Source organism: Heloderma suspectum, chromosome 1 (assembly GCF_057233095.1).
Source record: "Heloderma suspectum isolate Gila_16-S chromosome 1, 16-S_ref, whole genome shotgun sequence".
NCBI classification, from domain to species: domain Eukaryota; kingdom Metazoa; phylum Chordata; class Lepidosauria; order Squamata; family Helodermatidae; genus Heloderma; species Heloderma suspectum.
In genome coordinates this window covers 107,209,092-107,230,434 of record NC_139458.1, presented here as the reverse complement: position 1 = coordinate 107,230,434, position 21,343 = coordinate 107,209,092, and the positions used below count along the sequence as shown (strand labels likewise).

Below are 21,343 nucleotides of genomic sequence, written 5' to 3'. Positions count from 1 at the left end.
TACTAACCAATAAGAAGAAGGGTTCCAACTGCCAAACCTCCACCTAAGAACAAAATAAATTTAAGAAATGAGAATACATACTAATGTTGCCAACAATTAGTACTATCAAGGAAAGGTGATACAGGAAGATAAAAAGGTAATGTGAAAAACGTTTTAATTACCTTTATAATACTTTTTACAATTCACTATTAAATAATTACATATTGCATATAATTATATATCATACACTACAATTACTATCACAATATGAAAAGATCCTGCAGAGCTTTATATAACTAAACTTAAGTACTTTAATAGTGTTGTCACAGCCAGCATTCCCTGTTTAGTCAGATTATTCTACAGATATAAAGTAATACTTCCTTATTTCAGCAAGAGTTTGAAGGACCTGGTACAGTAACTCAACAGGTTATAAACATGTACCAAGGCCCAACACTATCTATTGTTGTGTGAATTACCTGGATAGGATACTGATTATATTGTCATACACTGGTGCAAAGGTACTACTCTCCCATTTTGCACCAGTGCAGCTCTAGTGCTAAACCCAGGCAATGACATCTGTGCAAAGCCTCAGGTGAAGTCTACATGGGCAGAGCTCAAGTAACTCTCCTGAAGTTAATTTGCACAGATGCAAGTAGGAGTGCAGTAACAGCCATCATATATGGATTATATGGTCAGATGAATCAGCAGCACGGTGGTCTAGTTGAATCCATCTTCTGTGGTTGGCATCTTTATCATCAGCCAGCCACTGGATCCATCTGTAACTTTTTCTCCTCCCTCCCTCTGGAGGGAAGAGTCTGGACTATGACATCACCTGTCAGAGACCAAAGGACACTGCCATAAACACCTCCATATATCATATTTTTTCTGGATTAATTGTAAACTGCTTTGGGAGCCAGCCAATCTTGGTTAAAAAGCAGGTATAAATAATTCCACAGACATTTACTTAACTGAATGTCATCGGGTTCTTTCTGATCAAACCAAGTGCTCTGTCAAGGGTAAAAATTTTGTGTTGAAACAACAAAGTCACTCTTATTATTTGTATCTTCTCTATCACCAGCTCCGGCAACTTACAACCAGAGATGGGAAGAGGCGGTAGACACTGTTTTCCTACATTAAAATGCACCAGCTTAAGTTGTCTTTGAACTGCAATTTCACCTGTAATTATGCTTATCAATAGAACATCAGTGTGTGAAATTATATACATACTATAGCACAAAGATGATCACACATCTGTAGCATTCATCCAGGTACTTGCATTGCAATTCCTGCTCAACAATGTACGCATATCTTCATGCTCAAGTATCTTTTACAGCCTTTCCCAACCTGGTGCCTTCCTGATGTGTTGGACTACAACTCCCATATCCCCAGGCAGCATGGCCATTGGCCAGGTTGGGGAAGGCTATTTATTACAGTAAATATGCTATGGTTTATTTATAGTAGGCCCAGTTTAGCTACTTGATCTTTTTGTTTATTTGTTGAGTTTTTTCTTACTATCATATTTGAATAGGAGGGATGAGGATGAGGGGTAACATATTCTTTGGAGTATGTTATTTCATGTTTTACTTCTCAATTTTTTTTAATGCAGAGGCTTTAGTAGAACTTTGAGACTATTCTGCAGTGAATGATTGTGGCTTCCAAGTAAAGGCTATATTGTTAAAGGTAAACAGAGCTGTTTTTAAGAAGAGCTAAAGTTTAAGGTGCTAAAACAAAACAAAAAGTTTTAAATAGCAATGTTTCCAGAACAGGTAAAGCCAACATCCCAAGTATGTGAAATGATGAAATACAAAAGTAACATTGTGCAAGAATAACTAGTTAAAGTACCAGAGGACAAAAGATACAAAGTAGGTAAAATAATATATTTTATTTGAAACATGTAAACTTTCAACAAAATATTTCTATATGGGGCAAAAGCAAAACTATGCAGAATTAAGTTAGGAGAATGAAAGTGAAAATATGGAAATGTTAAAAGTCTGCAGTTTTTTAAAAGCCTTCTTATTGTAACTCATTATACTCCATGATTGCAGATTTGTTCCTTTACATATATTGTTTGTAAAACATAAAACATAAAATTTCATCACTATAAATGAAATATTTTGTAATACCACAAGAAAATTTGGACTTCAAATGTATATTAAATGCATTATACACATACATCTGGGAAAGAAGGAAAAAATACTGAGCCAGATATATTGTATAAGTTTTCTGTTTAGAACTATTAGGGTGCAACCCTATGGGGACAGGCGGCTGCCTCTGCACTTGGAGGTGACCACCTATCCAATGCAGGCCAGGAGAGGTGTGGAGGGGATCATCCCCTCCCCACTTCAGCTGCCCTGCATTTGTGGCTAGACAGCTGATTTCGGCTATCTAGCCATGGGAAGGCGGGGTGGGGGAGGCGGTTGCTGGATGAGACATGGATGTGTTTGTTGTACTGGCATTTCCGCCTTCTCCACCCTTGAACACCCCCCAGAATGCCCTATTTTCGCCACTCCACGCTCCTCTTCTGAGCACAGGGCTGTTTTGAGCTGCCTGCAAGGCAGTGTCGGGGGGAGGTCAGTTCCTGGAAACCAATATATCCTATGACCATCTAGCCACTGACTAGCGGCCATAGGATTGCTCCCTCCGACATGCATCTTTTTGGATTGCATACAGAGGTTTCAAAATATTTTATTACAGAAATGGAAGTAAACTGTATGTGTGCTGAAGAACTGTATGGGAATTATAACACTGGTGAGTAAAGAAAATATTTCACTTAAAATAGATTAGTAAAAAACATCTCTAGATGGAAACACAAGCGGTCTGGGACACTGTTTAGTGAGGAAGTGTTAAGACTAGGACCAGGAAAACCTAAGTTCAAATCTTTACTCAGTCATGAAGTTCATTAAGTGACATTGGGCCAGTCATATTCACTAACCTACCACACAGATTGTTGCAAGGATAAAATGGAGGAGGAGGAGAGACAACCATGTGTACCACTTTAAGCTCCCTAGGGGAAGGACAGAATAAAAATGTAATAAAATTATTATGCAATCCTACAGCTGGTATTTGGCCAGATGAGAGGCCATAGGAAGTGGCTTGTAAGTAAGTTACATTGACGTCTATTGGACTTGCTTCTGTATGGTGTGTTTAGGGCCAAATGTGTAAATATGAGGGTTCTTAATGTGAAGTACCAGGGCTTGAAAGGCAGAGGTGGGAGGAATCACAAAACAAACCTCTTTCCTATATGAAGAGTTTAAAAAATAAAATATACGGGAAGAAATGAATAAAAGCATATCACAATTTAAGTAGAAACAAATGCTATTATAATGTATGGGATGGGGTACAGCCAGTGGCATTTGGTTAAACAGCTCAGCCAAGTTTCCAAGGTGAACAAGTACTAAAAGGGATCAACTATTCCCTTCCCAATGATGAAAAATAAAACCTGAATCAGTTATAGTTGTGCATTACCTTTCTTTTCTGTCTGCCTGATTTACTGATAGTGCAAAGAAGATCATGTAAAAGCTGATTAACACATACTTTTGAAGGTGTTTGCAGGTATGGGAATTACATACACATCTGAATACCCACAAAATGCCTAATGAACTCACCCACAGTCAACCTATCCTGTAACTAAATCTGTACTCTAAAATTCCAAAGTACATTAATCTGTGCGTGATAGTCATTTATGTTGCACATTACATGTTTGAATATAGGGAGATGCATACATCACTTATGTTTGAAATGGGTACACTACATATGAATCTGGCCATGGACATCAACAGAATGAGTACACTGATGCATTAACTCCTTCATAAAGATTAAAGAGGATTAAAAAAAAAAACCCCGTCACTTGTTTTCTTCTCTGAGCTTTATTGTCATGCAACAGAAACAGCAACTCCTAACCATCCCAAATGAAACTCCTCTGCTGTTTAATATCCTACTAAACCATCATAGCCTTCCTTCTACAACTTTCCCCTTAAATAAATAAATAAAAGGGAGCATGGGAGCAACACCCCACCAAACAATTATATTCCCAAATCACTGAGCCTGTCAAATGAACAGCTTTAGATCAAAGGCCTGATGCAGCTGAATTCTGAGCTCAGTCAATGTACACATGTACATTCAAAATGAGGGTCCTATATGCTAGATAGGAGAAATTACTTTTAAACCAAGGTCCTAACCACAATTATGTGCATGTTCACTGTCTTCAATAGTACTTAGAGAAAAGGAAGGGCTAATTTATATAACTAAAGTGGCATACCGCAAACACAGTTTTAAGCAGCATTTTTTACACAGTGAAGCAATATTTTATTTATACATTACATATATCCCACTCTTCCTTTAGAAGATTCAGAGTGGCTTAAGTGAGGCCCCCAAAAGTTTTCCAAGCAGGCACATCAGGCCCCCACTCACAACTTTAAACACCACTACATGATCACTGCCTTGTTGTGATGAAGGGGCTTGCGTAACTCAGTGAAGCCATAAGTTATGCCGTTCAGGGCCACCCAAGACGGACAGGTCATGGCAGAGAGTTCTGACAAAATGTGGTCCACTGGAGAAGGAAATGGCAACCCACTCCAGTATTCTTGCCAAGAAAACCCCATGGAACGTATCACAAGGCTAAAAGATATGACGCCGGAAGATGAGCCCCTCAGGTCGGAAGGTGTCCAATATGCTACTGGGGAAGATCAGAGGGTATTTCCAAGTAGCGCCAGAAAGAGTGAAGCGGCTGGGCCAAAGCCGAAAGGACACTCAGCTGTGGATGTGTCTGGTGGTGAAAAGAAAATCCGATGCTGTAAAGAACAATATTGTTTAGGAACCTGGAATGTCAGATCAATGAATCAAGGTAAGCTGGAGGTGGTCAAACATGAGATGGCAAGATTGAACATCGACATCTTGGGAATCAGCGAACTAAAATGGACAGGCATGGGCGAATTTAATTCAGGTGACCATCATATCTACTACTGTGGGCAAGAATCCCTTAGAAGAAATGGAGTAGCACTCATAGTCAACAAAAGGGTGGGAAAAGCAGTACTGGGGTACAATCTTAAAAATGATAGAATGATCTCAGTACGAATCCAAGGCAAACCATTCAACATCACAGTAATTCAAGTCTATGCCCCAACCACTGAGGCCGAAGAAGCTGAGGTTGATAGGTTCTATGAAGACCTACAACACCTTCTAGAACTAACACCAAAAAAAGATGTCCTCTTCATCATAGGGGATTGGAATGCTAAAGTAGGAAGTCAAGAAAACACCGGGATAACAGGCAGGCATGGCCTTGGTGTACAGAATGAAGCAGGACAAAAGCTAATAGAGTTTTACCAAGAGAACACGCTGATCATAGCAAACACTCTTTTCCAACAGCACAAGAGGCGACTCTACACATGGACGTCACCAGATGGTCAATATCGAAATCAGATTGATTATGTCCTTTGCAGCCAAAGATGGAGAAGCTCCATACAGTCAGTAAAAACAAGAGCTGGAGCTGACTGTGGCTCAGATCATGAGCTGCTTCTTGCAAAATTTCGGCTTAAATTGAAGAACGTCGGGAAAACCACTAAACCGTTCAGGTATGACCTAAATCATATCCCTGATGAATATACAGTGGAGGTGAGGAATAGATTTCAGGGATTAGACCTGATAGACAGAGTGCCTGAGGAACTATGGACGGAGGTCCGTAACATTGTTCAGGAGGCAGCAACGAAATCCATCCCAAAGAAAAAGAAATGCAAGAAAGCAAAGTGGCTGTCTGATGAGGCTTTACAAGTAGCTGAGGAAAGAAGGGAAGCGAAAAGCAAGGGAGAAAGGGGAAGATATACCCAACTGAATGCAGAGTTCCAGAGAATAGCAAGGAGAGACAAGAAGGCCTTCTTAAATGAACAATGCAAAGAAATCGAGGAAAACAACAGAATGGGAAAGACTAGAGATCTCTTCAAGAAAATTGGAGATCTCAAGGGAACGTTTTGTGCAAAGACGGGCATGATAAAGGACAAAGAAGGCAGGGACCTAACAGAAGCAGATGAGATTAAGAAGAGGTGGCAAGAATACACAGAAGAACTATACAGGAAAGATCTGAATGTCCCTGATAGCCATGATAGTGCGCTCACTGAACTTGAGCCGGACATCCTCGAGAGTGAAGTCAAGTGGGCCTTTGGAAGCATTAGTAACAACAAAGCTAGCGGAGATGACAGTATTCCAGCCGAGCTATTTAAAATCCTAAAAGATGATGCTGTTAAAGTGCTGCACTCAATATGACAACAAATCTGGAACACTCAACAGTGGCCACAAGACTGGAAAAGGTCAGTTTACATTCCAATTCCAAAGAAGGGCAACGCCAAAGAGTGTTCAAACTACCGCACCATTGCGCTCATTTCACATGCCAGCAAGGTGATGCTCAAATTCCTACAAGCTAGGCTTCAGCAGTATGCGAACCGAGAACTACCAGAAGTACAAGCTGGATTTAGAAGAGGCAGAGAAACTAGAGATCAAATCACCAACATTCGCTGCATCATGGAGAAAGCAAGAGAATTCCAGAAAAACGTCTATTTCTGCTTCATTGACTACGCTAAAGCCTTTGATTGTGTGGATCACAACAAACTGTGGCAAATTCTTAAAGTGATGGGAGTACCAGACCACCTTACCTGTCTCCTGAGAAACCTGTACGAGGGTCAAGAAGCAACAGTAAGAACCAGACATGGAACAACCGATTGGTTCAAAATTGGGAAAGGAGTACGACAAGGCTGCATATTGTCACCCTGCTTATTTAACTTATATGCAGAGTACATCATGAGAAATGCCGGGTCGGATGAATCAGAGGTCGGAATTAAGATTGCTGGGAGAATTATCAACAACCTCCGATATGCAGACGATACCACCCTAATGGCAGAAAGCGAAGAGGATCTAAAGAGCCTCTTGTTGAGGGTGAAAGAGGAGAGTGCAAAAGCTGGTTTGAAACTCAACATTAAAAAAACTAAGATCATGGCATCTGGCCCCATCACTTCCTGGCATATAGAAGGGGAAGAAATGGAAGCAGTGACAGATTTTATTTTCTTGGGCTCCAAGATCACTGCAGACGGTGACTGTAGCCATGAAATTAAAAGACGCTTGCTCCTTGGGAGGAAAGCTATGGCCAACCTAGACAGCATAGTAAGAAGCAGAGACATCACCTTGCCGACAAAGGTCCGTCTAATCAAAGCTATGGTTTTCCCAGTAGTAATGTATGGCTGTGAGAGCTGGACTATAAGGAAGGCTGAGTGCCGAAGAATTGATGCTTTCGAACTGTGGTGCTGGAGAAGACTCTTACGAGTCCCCTGGACTGCAAGGAGGTCAAATCAGTCCATCCTAAAGGAAATCAACCCTGAGTGCTCATTGGAAGGACAGATAATGAAGCTGAAGCTCCAATATTTTGGCCACCTAATGCGAAGAGAAAACTCCCTGGAAAAGACCCTGATGCTGGGAAAGACTGAAGGCAAAAGGAGAAGGGGACGGCAGAGGATGAGATGGCTAGATAGCATCACGGATGCAATGAATATGAACTTGAGCACGCTCCGGGAGAGAGCGCAGGACAGGAAGGCCTGGCGTGCTATGGTCCATGGGGTCACGAAGAGTCGGACACGACTGAACAACAACAACAACAACAACAACATGATCATGTTTAGTTTACATAAAGCTCTTCTGAAACCTTTGATTATGAAGCAGTATGCACTAATTTTAAGACAAACAAAACATCTGGTGCACCCAGATTATTCAGTTTTTTGGACACATGTCCAGCCTCCAACATATCCCACATTTAACTCAGCATAACCCAAGATTTAAGCAGTTTTGAAGCAGTGCAAATAAAGTGGGCTGAGTCATTGCACTGCACCTATCCCATGGACATCAACACACGTTGACTGCTGACTGGATCTACTCAGTTTCTACGTAGTTTATTTGTATATGCCCCGAGGCATTAGATTACGGGCGCAATCCTATGTATGTTTCGGCGGAAAAAAAAGTCCTACAATTCCCAGCATGCCCCAACCATCATGGTTACCTGGAGGGATGCTGGGAGTTGTAGGACTGCTCCCCATGTAAACGTACATGTGACTGCGTGTTAGGTTTCTTTTTAAACTTTATGTCCGACACACACACATACACACGCAGAGTCCCCCACAACTACTGTGTTAACGCTCTGGGGTGAGCAGGCTTGTAGGCGATGCTGACGCATGGCACCTGAGAGGAGAGAGCAGGGAACACGCGGAAGGAGGGAGTCAGCGGGTCTCTGGGGTCCTTCTTACAAGGTCTGTCTCCCTTATTCCTCAGAGACTTCAAGGCTCAACACTCATCGCAAGAGTCCACGCCTCTCCTCCCCCCCCCCCCCCCGCCCGAGCAGCTTTGCAATTCGCTCTGGCGAGTCTATTCTCCTCAGACGATGGAGGACACCACGGCCCGGGAATCGATCTCGCAACCCATCCCACCTCGGGGCGGCCGGATCCGTCCCCGCCGGAGGAAACTCCCTCCCCGTCCCCTCCATCTCTCTCCCCCCCCCTTCCTCCACGGAGGCTGAACCAACTGGCGGATCTGTCAAAGGAAAGCGCCGGCCTTCGAAGGCTGCTCCCGCTGCGGAAGAAGTCAAGTAGGCCCCGTCCGTACCTCCCTCCCTCCCTCAGAGGCCTACTAGAGGCTCAGCCTGCTTGACTACCACGAAGCCCCCACAGCGAGCGGGGCGGGGGATATGTCTGGAGGACTCTGCAGCGCCGCCAGCACCAACCTAGCACATAGTCCAGAGAAGGGAGCCCGCTGGAAAGGAGGAGCTGCCCGTGCCGCACCGACGGCCGGGTGCCCGGCAGAACGGCCAAGCGGCCGAATCCGCCATCCGGACCTTTCCTTTGGAAACTCGTCGTCGCCCTCTCACTCCGCGCCAGCCCACCGGTCGCCAAGGCCGCCATCTTAGCTTCTGCTCCGTTGACAGGGGAGAAGCGACCGGAGCGGAGGAGGGGCCTGGAACGCGCGCTCAGCCAATGGGAAGGGCGCTTGTTGGCAGGCGCAGTGGCTTCGGCAGGTGAGGGGAATCCGTTCCCGCGGCTGCTGGTGCAAGAAGGTGAGTTAACGTCATGGGAAGACGCAGCCGCCCTTGAGCCTGACGAGGGTGGAGCGATGTTGGTTCTGTTGGGAAGGGCGTGAGGAGCGGCTTGTCGTTTCCCCTCTGGAAGGGGATTCTTGCTTCTCCGAGGAAGCATTTTTGGATGTGATATTACATTTCCCCTCCCTGTGTATGGATAAGGAACTTACCTAGAATTGCGGAGGATTATGGGGCGCAAAATAGATGGACCCATGGCAGCTTCCTATGGACCTGAGAGTATGCCCTACTGAGCCCAAGTCGGCTTAACTTGCGAATAAGCATGCGTAAGATCGGGCTGCCTGGATGAAGGCAGAACCGTCACTTATTTTTAGTTGTTCCCCTTGAAATAAGTGGGCCTGACTTCTGAGGGAACCTGGTTAAAGTTGGATGGTAAGATATGGACACTCTCAGCCCGTGTGTGTTAGCAGACCAACAAATGTTCTTGTGAGACTAATTTGGAAAACACTGGTGTGTGTGTGTGGGGGGGGGCGTTGTTGTAGAATTTAAGATTGAAATCCTATGGAAAGATTTCTGTGGACTTAACTGTATCTGACTGCATATGTTCAAGCTGCACGGTAGAAGAGCTATGTTCATCTTCCAGGGTCGCTGCAGAGCAGCACCCTATCACTTGTTGTTGTTCAGTCGTTCAGTCGTGTCCGACTCTTCGTGACCCCATGGACCATAGCACGCCAGGCCTTCCTGTCCTGCGCACTCTCCCGGAGTGTGCTCAGGTTCATATTCATTGCATCGGTGATGCTATCTAGCCATCTCATCCTCTGCCGTCCCCTTCTCCTTTTGCCTTCAGTCTTTCCCAGCATCAGGGTCTTTTCCAGAGAGTTTTCTCTTCGCATTAGGTGGCCAAAATATTTGAGCTTCAGCTTCAGTATCTGTCCTTCCAATGAGCACTCAGGGTTGATTTCCTTTAGGATGGACTGATTTGACCTCCTTGCAGTCCAGGGCACTCGTAAGAGTCTTCTCCAGCACCACAGTTCAAAAGCATCAATTCTTCGGCGCTCAGCCTTCCTTATAGTCCAGCTCTCACAACCATACATTACTACTGGGAAAACCATAGCTTTGATTAGACGGACCTTTGTCGGCAAGGTAATGTCTCTGCTTCTTACTATGCTGTCTAGGTTTGCCATAGCTTTCCTCCCAAGGAGCAAGCGTCTTTTAATTTCATGGCTACAGTCACTGTCTGCAGTGATCTTGGAGCCCAAGAAAGTAAAATCTGTCACTGCTTCCATTTCTTCCCCTTCTATATGCCAGGAAGTGATGGGGCCAGATGCCATGATCTTAGTTTTTTTAATGTTGAGTTTCAAACCAGCTTTTGCACTCTCCTCTTTCACCCTCAACAAGAGGCTCTTTAGATCCTCTTCACTTTCTGCCATTAGGGTGGTATCGTCTGCGTATCGGAGGTTGTTGATAATTCTCCCAGCAATCTTAATTCCGACCTGTGATTCATCCAACCCAGCATTTCTCATGATATGCAGCCTTGTCGTACTCCTTTCCCAATTTTGAACCACTCGGTTGTTCCATGTCCGGTTCTTACTGTTGCTTCTTGACCCTCGTACAGGTTTCTCAGGAGACAGGTAGTCTTTACTGAGGGCCACTGTGAGCATACATTACTACTTATACATCAGAATCTACATGGATGCCAATTTAGGGTGCAATACTGTCCTTTAGGCAGAAAAAAAGTGCTACAACTCCTAGTTTGTCTCAGCCACCCAGGAATTGTAATACTTTTTCTGTGTAAGCATGCATAAGATTGCACCCTTAAATGGCTTCATGTGGTAGCTGAATGCATAGTGAGCTGTTCTTGTACTACATTCTGTCACATATATTGGATCACCATTTTTTATACCCAAGTGCAGACCATGGGTGTGGGGCGTTTTGTGGTAACACGTGGGGATTCCTGATCTACAGGGTGAATCACTGCACCCTCATGACTTACTTTGTGAAGGCATTTAAATAGGCCTCCATGTACGTGTGAGAAGCTCCTGAACCTGGGCTTGGTTCTGGCCTGTCAGATATGCATACTTTTTAATAAAATCAGTGCAGTAGTGAGAGTGAACAGGAATAAATGGGCATGGGGTGCTAGCAAAATGCTGCAGGTGATAAAACAGTTCATCCACACTGAATTTAGAATATTAGTATAATGTAGAAGTTCGGACACAACTTAATGACTGAACAACAACAAGAAGTTTCAAAAAAATAGCTAATCTATGTTTGTCATTGGATTCATGCAAGCATAGATAGTTGTCTGTTGCAGAAGAAAGTTGCAATCTTGCTGACTTCTATATGCGCTTGAACGGAGTAAGACTAACAGCCTTATCCTATGCATAGTTATTTGCAAGTACGTATTTAGAGGCTCCTGCTGTTGGATTTCTCTACCAACTCAGTGTTTTTCCAGGTAGAAGAAGAAGACACGTTGTTATTCATGGCAGTTGCACATTATCTCTTTCATTACATGTACACATAGACAGTAGAATAGATGTGTTGTGCATTTGTGATGGCATACACTGCATGCAGCAAATACACTGCTGCATGCAGTGTATTTGCTTTGCTCTATATAAAAGTGATGCCAGTGTAGGAAAATATTAATGTAAGAAGTGGCCCTGAGGATATTTCTAGATGGCGCTAAGTACAACCAATGCTTTAGCATGAGCTGGCTGTTTGACTAATAGTGGGTGGGTTTGCACGACACACTAAGCCACCCTGGCGAACAAGCTACACAGTGCGGGTTGTTGACAGAACAACCCATGTTGCGCCCAACAGATGACTGGCCTTGCCGCAACTTGTTTTCCCCCTCCCACCCGCTCTGGCACATATCCCAGATGCCTTCTCAGCAGAATCCACATCCCACAATCCCCCACCCTACGTCAGGAACCTTTTTTTGGTAGGTCCTCTGTATGCTCGGAGCATGTTCTGGCTCTGCCAGCTCCCTTTGAGAAGGTTTCCCATCTCCCCCACCACCACCACAACCCCCCATGCCTGCCGATACCAGCCTACGCTTGTCTTTTCTATTGAAAGCTGTAAACCTTTTCATGCCCTTTTGTGGTTTTTTATTACCATGCTGCTTTCTTCCCCTGCCTGTTCCAGTTTGTGTTGTTACAGCCCTCCCCACCTTGCCCCACATGCTCCCACCCTGCAGCCCAACTTTCCAAGCAGTTTTTCTGCCAAAGCCTCCCTCTGCCCTTCCCTCCTCCCCTTCCTGTACCAGCCAACCTTTCCTGCAACCCCCTCCCAAAGTGTTTTAACTCTAAAGAAGATCTTTATTAAGACACACATTTTATTTGCAGCTTGTTTTGCCTGTTACAAGAGCTACAAATCTATGTTATCTTCTGAAGGTACTATTAGACATCAGTTGGATGAGGGGATGACTGCTGAGGGAAGCTTACATGTGGAATGCTATGCTTCCATAGATGCTTACAGGGGAGGGATGCTTATATAGGGGTGGAAGGAATGCTTGTATTTCAGGGCGTTGGTAGGGTTGGTTGCATTGGGGGGTGGCTGGGGTGCTTAAATTCGGGGGGGGGGTCATCTACGTTGCTCCTGCAAGAATAGCATTTGCTGACAGGAAAGGCATATCTGCAACTCTGAGTCCATAGCAGCGGTAAACTCATGGGTAATGAGTCCAGATCCACTCAGCGATTGTAGAGCAGACATTTCTAGCTTCCTCCCAACTCGTTAATTTGGATTCAGGGGAAGCAGTGGAGGCTCATTTACATGCCTATCATTGCAATGGCATCAGTCCTGAGAGGTCAGGGTTGTCCTGAAGGAGCACATCCCCCCTTGACTCTCAGATGTTGTACAGCAGACAGCAATCACATCTGCTACGAGGTCTTCCTCCACATCCAGAGGTGTATAAAGGGAGTGGCCAAGTGCTCTCTCTACAAGGAGCCGAGCACAGCTGTGGTAGTAGTCGAAGTTCTTCTGGTTTGCCGCTCTAGGAGCCTGGTATGGCGCCATAAGCCATGGTTGAAGGGCAAAGGCCTGGTCATCAAGAATGAAGAGGCGCACGGGCAGGCCATTTAGTGCTGCGGGGGCGGGGGGCTGGTGAAGAATCTTCCTGTGGCAAGCTTGTCTGCCAAAGGTGAAATCCAAAGGACAGTCATATCATGGCTTCTCCCAGATACCCCACCATAAATGTCCATAAATCAGATCCATGCTGTAAAAGGATTTATGGTTGTAGAACTCCTCACCCCTCCCTGGCAGGGCTAGAATGCATAGATGCAAGGAATCCAGGGGTCCCATGGCTCGAGGGAACCCCTCCTGTTCCTACTCTTGTCCCCCACCTATGACATCAGCGAGGTAAAGCTTGTTCAGAACCATCTCTCTGAAGATTTTGCACACAATACACTTCCCCACTCCAAAGGTAGTGCTGAGTGGCAGGAAGCTGAGGTTGAAAGCAACATTGCATTGGATCAGGCCCATCTCTTTTTTTTCTTTTTCTTTTTACTGAAATGGATTTCCACATTACAGTGTCAGAACATTGGATTATGGGACTGATGTCCAATGCTATGATTTCAAAGGTGGCCTGTGACATGTGGAAGCTGCCGTGAAATCAGGCATTGTCCCAAGCATCTATGCCCAGAATTGATTCCAGCTGGCTTCAGTGCATGGCAGGGTCCACTGGCAGATGGCACATCTGTCTGCGGTGAGATCGTCTTCCACAGTGTTATTTTTATTTATTTATTTTTATTATTAAATTTATTAATCGCCCATCTGGCTGGTCACCCAGCCACTCTGGGCGATGTACAACATACAATAAAACAGTTTAAAACAATAAAATTCTACCATAAAAACATTTTCTAAAATACCCTAACCCACCCCAAATGCCTGCCTGAACAACCATGTTTTTAATGTGTGGTGGAAGCTCATTAAAGAGGGGGCATGACGGAGTTCCCTAGGAGGGAGTTCCACAGAGTGGGGGCCACCACAGAAAAGGCCCTCTCCCTCGTCCCCACCAGTCTAGCTGTCCTGGCTGATGGGACAGAGAGAAGGCCATCCGAGGCTGATCTTGTTAAGAGGCCTGTCTGGTGCTGCTGGAGGCGCTCCTTAAGATAGGCTGGGCCCGAACCATATAGGGTTTTAAAGGTCAAAACCAACACCTTGAATTTGGCCCGGAAAACAACTGGTAACCAGTGCAACTCCTTCAGCACTGGAATGATGTGATCTCGCCGGCGGCTGCCTTTAATCAGGTGAGCCGCCGCGTTCTGTACCAGCTGCAGTTTCCGAACCGTCTTCAAGGGTAACCCCATGTAGAGAGCATTACAGTAGTCTAAACGAGAGGAGACCAGGGCATGTACTACCGATGGGAGCAGATGGTGGGGAAGGAGGGGGCGCAGCCGCCGTATCAGATGGAGTTGATACAGCGCTGTCCGGCTCACAGCTGACACCTGAGCCTCCATGGACAGCTGGGAGTCCAAAATGACCCCCAGGCTGCGGACCTGGTCTTTCAAGGGTAACCGTACCCCATTCAACACCAGGTCAGCATCCCCTAGCCTCCTCTTGTCTCCCACCAAAAGTACCTTGGTCTTGTCAGGGTTCAGCTTCAGCTTATTCCTCCCCATCCAGCCCCTCACCGTCTCCAGACATTTGGACAGGGATTCTACGGCCAACCTTGGTGAAGATTTGCATGAGAGGTAGAGCTGCGTGTCATCCGCATATTGATGACACTGCACCCCAAACCTCCTGATGATAGCCCCCAGCGGCTTCACATAGATGTTAAATAGCATCGGGGAGAGGATGGAACCCTGTGGCACCCCACAAGTAAGTGGCCACGGGTCCGAAACCTCCTCTCCCAATGCTACCCTCTGGTACCTGCCGGAGAGGAAGGACCGGAACCACCGCAATACGGTGTCTCCAATGCCCAACCCCTCCAGGCGGTCCAGGAGGATACCGTGGTCAACGGTATCAAAAGCCGCTGAGAGGTCGAGGAGAACAAGGAAGGAGCATTCACCCCTATCCAGAGCCCTCCTCATATCTTCTACCAAGGCGACCAAGGCCGTTTCTGTCCCATGCCCAAGCCTGAAGCCCGACTGTTACAGTCCCCTTCAGCAGAGGCTGATATTTCCATCTACTGGAGAACCTTCCTGCAGCGGCCTGGAAAGACTCCCTAAGTAGAGCTGCTCCGTTCATTCTGCAGCAGGTACCAGCAGAGTAATTTGTACCACCTCTCAAAAAGTTGAACGACAGTTGTTTTTAACAAGCCAGATTTTGAGGGGTGAGGCAGAGAGAGTGAAGAAACACAAAGAAATGATTTGGAGCACATGAGCAGTGCTCCCTGTTCTGTCTCGCCACCCCCAACAGAAAAGCAGTCACCCATCCCAACAGGTGTACATGCATCTCAATGCCTAAGGTGCAGGACTTTTCAGCGCTGGCACGTGAGCATAAGCCATAGGCAAGCAACTGCTCTTCTCCTGCTGCGAGGTGCATCCAAGGCTCCAGAAATGAAGCCAAAGGATCCTGAACAGCCCCTTAAATCCCTGTATAATAACAATAAAATGTCCACAGATCAACAATATTTTTTGCTGTCTGAAAGTGTCCTTAAAAGCACCTCTGGCAAAACATTATTGTTTTATTCTTTATTAATCTGCAAGTCAAGAAGCGAAGCAAGAAGCAGCAGGGGAAACCGGCGGGGGGGTGGCTGGTGTGGTTGGAGAAAGGGAGGTACTGTGCACTGCCAGCGCTTCCATCCTGAGCTTCCTCCTCCATCCATCTCTCTGTCAAAGAATGCTGTTGGTGATGACAGCTGTGCGGTGCCAGTTCTCCCTCTTCCAGCTACTCTCGGGGGCAGGATGGTTGCTCAGCCGCCTCTCTACCATGGTGCGGGGCGACCAGTGGATTTGCTATGGGGCCCACAGGGAAGAGGCACACATTCTCATGGTGATAGAGGAGGACCAGAAGGGGCTGGCAGGAGAAGATACTGCTGTGGCTGAGCGTAGGGATACAGCATCTAGGGCGCTTAACTGTGGTGGCCTTGCACTGCTGCTTCTAACGCTGCTGTCATGATTCGAAGCACCTCCATTTGCTTGTCAATGGTGGCAGCGCATTTCCTCATGACCCAAAGATGAGATCCGAGGACACCATGCCTTCTTGCACTGACTCTTCCGACAACCAGATGCTGTTAGCTATTGGCTGAGTTGACCAAATAGCCAGTAGTCGCTCACTGGCCGTTCTTCGATCTTCCTTGTCTTCCAAAAAGGGGTGGTGTTAATATTGGTATCTATTCATTGCATAAATGTGATGAAATTTTACATATAACACCATGTTACGGGAATGCAACACCTGAAATGTCAAAAGGATGCAAAAGTTGCTTTTTTCATGAAATGAGGGGATTTCTATCCGGGATAATTCATTTGGGAAACCTGGCTGTCATGGGGCGGAGGGAAAGCGACTTGAAGACACAGCTGAAGCTGGCAGGATAACAAGCTTGTTCAAGGGCACTATACAAATTACACACAGCTGGTGCACATGAGCAATGAACAACTACTTCGCTAAAAAGTGCACCAGCAATAGAATGCAGGAGATAAGGGAAGAGACTGCTGAAGGAGGAGGAAGGGTGCAGATGGCACAGTGCAGTTTGTTACTAAGAAAGTTCAGGAACTGAGATCAGTCAAGAGGAGAGGAGCAGCTGCATTTTCTGCTACTTTTGCCGAGCAGCTCTATAACTGATCACCGCAACTCATGATAAAATTGCTGTTCAGGTTTGGCAATATCTCTACCCATTGTGGGTTAAATAAGCCCTAGAACAAGCCATGGGTTGTCAGGGTGGCCCGTTGGTTAAAATTAAGCCACCCTGCTGGAAGTGGTCTGGGTTCAGCTGACATGACAACACACCATGACTTGTTTCAAATGAAAACCCATGATGGGTTGTCATGTCATGCAAACCCAATCAATGACTGAGGTGGGACAAGGGGTGTTGCAGTGGTTGTGCAGCTGGCTTCTCATAAAAAGCACAAGGGTAATTTAAAAAAATGTTATCTGGCTTTCCTCTTGCTTCTGTGTGTGTGGTACATCAGCCAACTAGGAGCTTTTGCCTAGACCAGGCTTCCGCAATGATGGTTCTTCCAGATGTTTTGGCTTAAAGCTCCCATCATCCTGTCTACTGGCCATACTGGCTGGGGCTGGTGGGAGTTGCAGTCCAAAACATCTGGAGGGACGTTAATTGGAGAAGGCTGGTCACAGCAACATTAGATGTGTATCTGGGTTCAGAGCTGAAGCTTTTTATGGGCTTGTTTCTAAATAACAATAGTGAACAATATTGCTACATTATGGTGATCTGTCTGACATCACACAAGCAGGCCTTGGTAAATAAATGTTATACCACTTAGTCCATTTGAAGTTCTTTATCTGAGGAGTTAGAATGTGTATGACTGTTTCAGAAGATTATCTACTGTCATCACCAGTTTCCCTATGGCTCTTAGTTTGGGCATTTTTGACTGTTGGGAAAGCATCTAGGTCCATGTTTACCATTGTCTATCCTATCTATCTATCTATCTATCTATCTATCTATCTATATCTCTTGCTCGCTCTTTTCTGTCTTTTTTCCTGGCTTCTCTTCTCTCTCTCTCTCTCTCTCTCTCTCTCTCTCGTCTTTCTTTCTTTCTTTCTTTCTTTCTTTCTCTGCCAGAAATCAGATGGAGGGGGGCCAAGTCCACTCCCACCAAGGACCCTGTTGCATTTCACACCCCCCCAGCCATTTTTCAGCAAGGAGGAATCCCCCCCACTATGAATGGTGGAATCACTCCATTCACTTGCAAATGGAGGGGTAGCTTGGGGGGCACTTCAGCCTGGTCTTGCAGGTGCAGTGGTGGCATTTGCCTGCCCAGTTGTATGAGTTATTTTGCTCTAGTTATATGAGTTATTCATGGTGGTGGTGCTGTTGTTGTTGTGGAAATGGACATCACAACAGGATGAATTGTCTGACTGCTTAGTCACGTTTACTACTAAATCAAGCATTATTCATTTTCAGGAAGTATCTGTAATGCATTTAAAATATAAACATCTAAAAGTTTAGGAGACAAAAATGATTTTTGTGTTATTTTGAACTTTATTTGAAAAGCAAACAAAAATTAAGTTAATCTAGTAGGTCTATACATGAAAGCCACAATTTGTGACTCACCAGTTTGAATGCAGCCTATCGCCATGGAGGGTAGCCTACCAAAGGGCTGATAAATCTCCTGTGTTTGTTGCCTGTTTCTGACTATTAAACAGGAGTTGTTTGTTTATTGCATTTATATCCCACCTTTTTTCTTCTTGCAAGGAACCCAAAGTGGCTTACATTATCCTCCTCCTCTCCATTTTATCCTCACAACACACCCCCCCCCGTGAGGTAAGTTGGGCTGAGAGTCCGTGACTGGCCAAAAGTCACCCAGTACGCTTCCATGGCTGAGTGGGGACTAGAACCCAGATCTCCCAGTTCCCAAGCATTGCAACAAATAACAAGTACTTGAGAAGAAGAGGTTTGTCAATCAAGACCACAGTACTTGACTGGTAGACTGAATTCAGCTTGTTTGGTCATGGGTTGTAGAGCCCTGGTGTAGTGGCAAATAGTCCTAATAGCTTTCTGTGTTTCACTAATGGGGGTTAACATGTTTTTTTAGCCAATATATGCCTCAACCTCATGACTTTAACAGCTGGCTGCTGCTTCTCCTATACAAATTAGGACTTGTGAGGGAGTGATTTGCAGTGGAGAAATTTTGGACAGGAGGGTGCTGGGGAGTCAGCCTTGAGGGCAGCCCCACATAGAGCATATTGTAGTAATCCAGCATTGGGGTTAGTAGTGCCTGTACCACTGTAGCCAAGTTATCCCTGTGCAGGGGAGGCCATAGCTGGCATACCAGCTGAAGTTGGTAGAGGACACTCCAAGCTACCATGGCTACTTGGACCTCCTCCAACAACAGAGATGGATCCAGAAACTGAACAAGTGATATCTGTACTAGTGTCTGTTATGCACCCAGATTCTTAAAGCTCTTTTGATTTTTTATTATTTAATATGTGTGTGATTTTGGGTATATGAAACAAAAAATGTAAATCAACAACATAAGCGTCTGAGATGTTAATGGGTTTGAGTCAACACAACCAAAGTTCGACTGCAATTAGGTGTGGGTTAAAAGCCACTTTATAACATGATCTGATATTTTATTTGTTTCATGTCGTGTAAATTCACATAAATATTTTAATATACTGCTTTTCATGAAGCAATACTTATTTGAACACTTTCATTAATATTTACCTCACAGAGGAGAGAGGTAGATAATTTCGGGGGGAGATACTGCACTGTCATCAGTTTACATTCCTATTTTGAATAATCTTCTTAGCGGCATCTGCCCTGGATACGAAAAAGTCTCTTCTCTCATCAGTTCCAGAATTTTATAGCATTGGATTGTGCTGATTAAATTTTTGTAGTCACTAAATCAGATTAGCTGTTGAGTCACCTGACTAGGAAGGCTACTAACCATGTGGTACAGCTCCCTGTGGTGTCCATGTTGTGGGCTCAACATAGGTAGCTTGCTTCTTGAGATGTTCCTATGCATGTTAGCAGAATGGATCGAGGATATTGCTGCAAAGAAGGTGGCTTTATTTTCTGGATCTTTGTACAAGCAAGAATGGGATAAGAATAAAAGGCCTAGTATCCTTACGCCGGAAGCCAACAATCTGAAAACAAAATTCACCCTGTACGTTCATTAATGTGCAGCCCAATCCTATTTTGGAACTGTCTCCCTCAAGACCTGTGTAATGCCACCTCTCTTACTTCCTTTAAATCCCTCCTCAAAAGCCTTTTTTCCCATGAAGCACTTGGCACAACCCCATAGTCCCCATGCTCTACTGTAACTGAGCCTGTAACTAAGCTTAAGCATAACTGAAACAACTGTATATTGCTTTCCTGTTTACTCCTGCTTCCCTTTATCCTATTGTTTTCCCCGTGCAAGCTCCTCAGGGCAGGGACTTATCCTCTTGTAAAGTGCCATGCATACTGATGACGAATGGGATCCACCATATCTTTCTCCCAAGACAATTGTGCATAGGATTACAGCCTAAAAGGTTGATTCATAGACCTTGGACCCTGGTCTTATACATCTGCAGCATTGCTGCACCCTGGGGTGCTGGAGTAACTTTCCTACAAACCTGGTATAATATCATTTTCTTCATTGTTGCATTTCAATAATGCAACAATGCAATCTAAAGTACTGACTTGCTGATGTAGTGAGTGTTAAGGCTGCAGCGTTCTTTTTCTTTTAAAATCTCACAATTCATTGAAAAATGCATGGATTTTTGTATCTGTTGTAAGTGCCAACTTAATTATAGTGGCTGCATTCCAGAAAGGCAGAATGGCACATACAGCCAGAGCCAGTCCACAATCTGATATGGAAAATGAAAGTTCCCTGGGCAAACTTGATGTCTTCCATCCCATTGCTGGGGCTATGGATTGCGGCCACATTGTACAAACAATAGATGGTATTGTAGAGATGGGTCTTTCTGGGAACCATCCCAGAGGAAAAACAGAGAACATACATTAAAATAATTATTGCTGAGTTTTAAAAGCTGCCTGAATATTAAAAAGGAAAACAAAAAGAAATGCATACTATTATTACCAAGGTTTTAATATAATAATGGCACAATCCTCAGTTGGCTCAAACCAGTTGAATATTCACATCTGACTTGAACAGGAGTAGAAAATTAGGCAGTTTGGTACTGGAAAATGTATCCTCTTAGAATGAACTACATATTTGCATATAACAAAATTGATTGGGTTACTATCTAGGCTAATATAATGGACTGTCCTATAAACAACAAAGTATCTAAACATAACAAATTTAAGTTATGCTCTTATACACACTTGTGAATCCTGCTGAATTCCAGCAAGCTTACTTCTGAGTAGTATAGAGCCTTGTGTGGTGCAGAGTGGTAGGGGGCAGTATTGCAGCCAAAACTCTCCCCATGACCTGAGTTCAATCCCAGCGGAAGCCGGGTCTCGGGTAGCCGGCTCAGGTCGACTCAGCCCTCCATCCTTCTGAGGCCGGTAAAATGAGTATCCAGCTTGCTGGGGGAAAGGTAGTCACGACTGGGGAAGGCAATGGCAAACCACCCCGCTATAGCCTGACATGAAAACGCCAGCATAATCAGGCATCCCTCTAGGGGTCAGTAATGACCTGGTGCTTGCACAGGAGGAACATTTTCTTTTCCTATATATTTTAAGAAATATAATGATTAGCTGTTTTCCCGGACTGTGCTGAACACGTAAAGTGTGATTACTTG

The 21,343-nt window shown here is 44.9% G+C and overlaps 2 protein-coding genes across 19 annotated transcripts in view; one reads left to right on the top strand and one right to left on the bottom strand.

Moving 5' to 3' along the window:
* Positions 1–8,931, bottom strand: part of ELP4 (elongator acetyltransferase complex subunit 4) — a 273,599-nt gene extending 264,668 nt beyond the window's left edge. For all 16 annotated transcript variants that reach the window (XR_014790629.1, XR_014790626.1, XM_084853055.1 and 13 more), the window contains exons 1-2: positions 8,729–8,931; positions 8–43 (exon numbers count right to left, since the gene is read on the bottom strand). Coding sequence is in view for 14 of the 16 variants with exons in the window: in XM_084853055.1 (XP_084709181.1) it covers positions 8–43; positions 8,729–8,906 (214 nt within the window). In the remaining 2 variants the exon portion in view is untranslated. The remainder of the gene's footprint in view (positions 1–7; positions 44–8,728) is intronic.
* Positions 8,932–8,999: 68 nt separating this feature from the next.
* IMMP1L (inner mitochondrial membrane peptidase subunit 1) overlaps positions 9,000–21,343 on the top strand; it is a 57,743-nt gene continuing 45,399 nt past the window's right edge. For 2 of the 3 annotated variants that reach the window (XM_084853093.1, XM_084853100.1), the window contains exon 1: positions 9,000–9,058. The gene's annotated coding sequence lies outside the window, so the exon portion shown is untranslated. Of the gene's footprint in view, positions 9,059–18,347; positions 18,417–21,343 lie in introns of all 3 variants that reach the window. The other variant, XM_084853118.1, reaches the window with a different exon arrangement.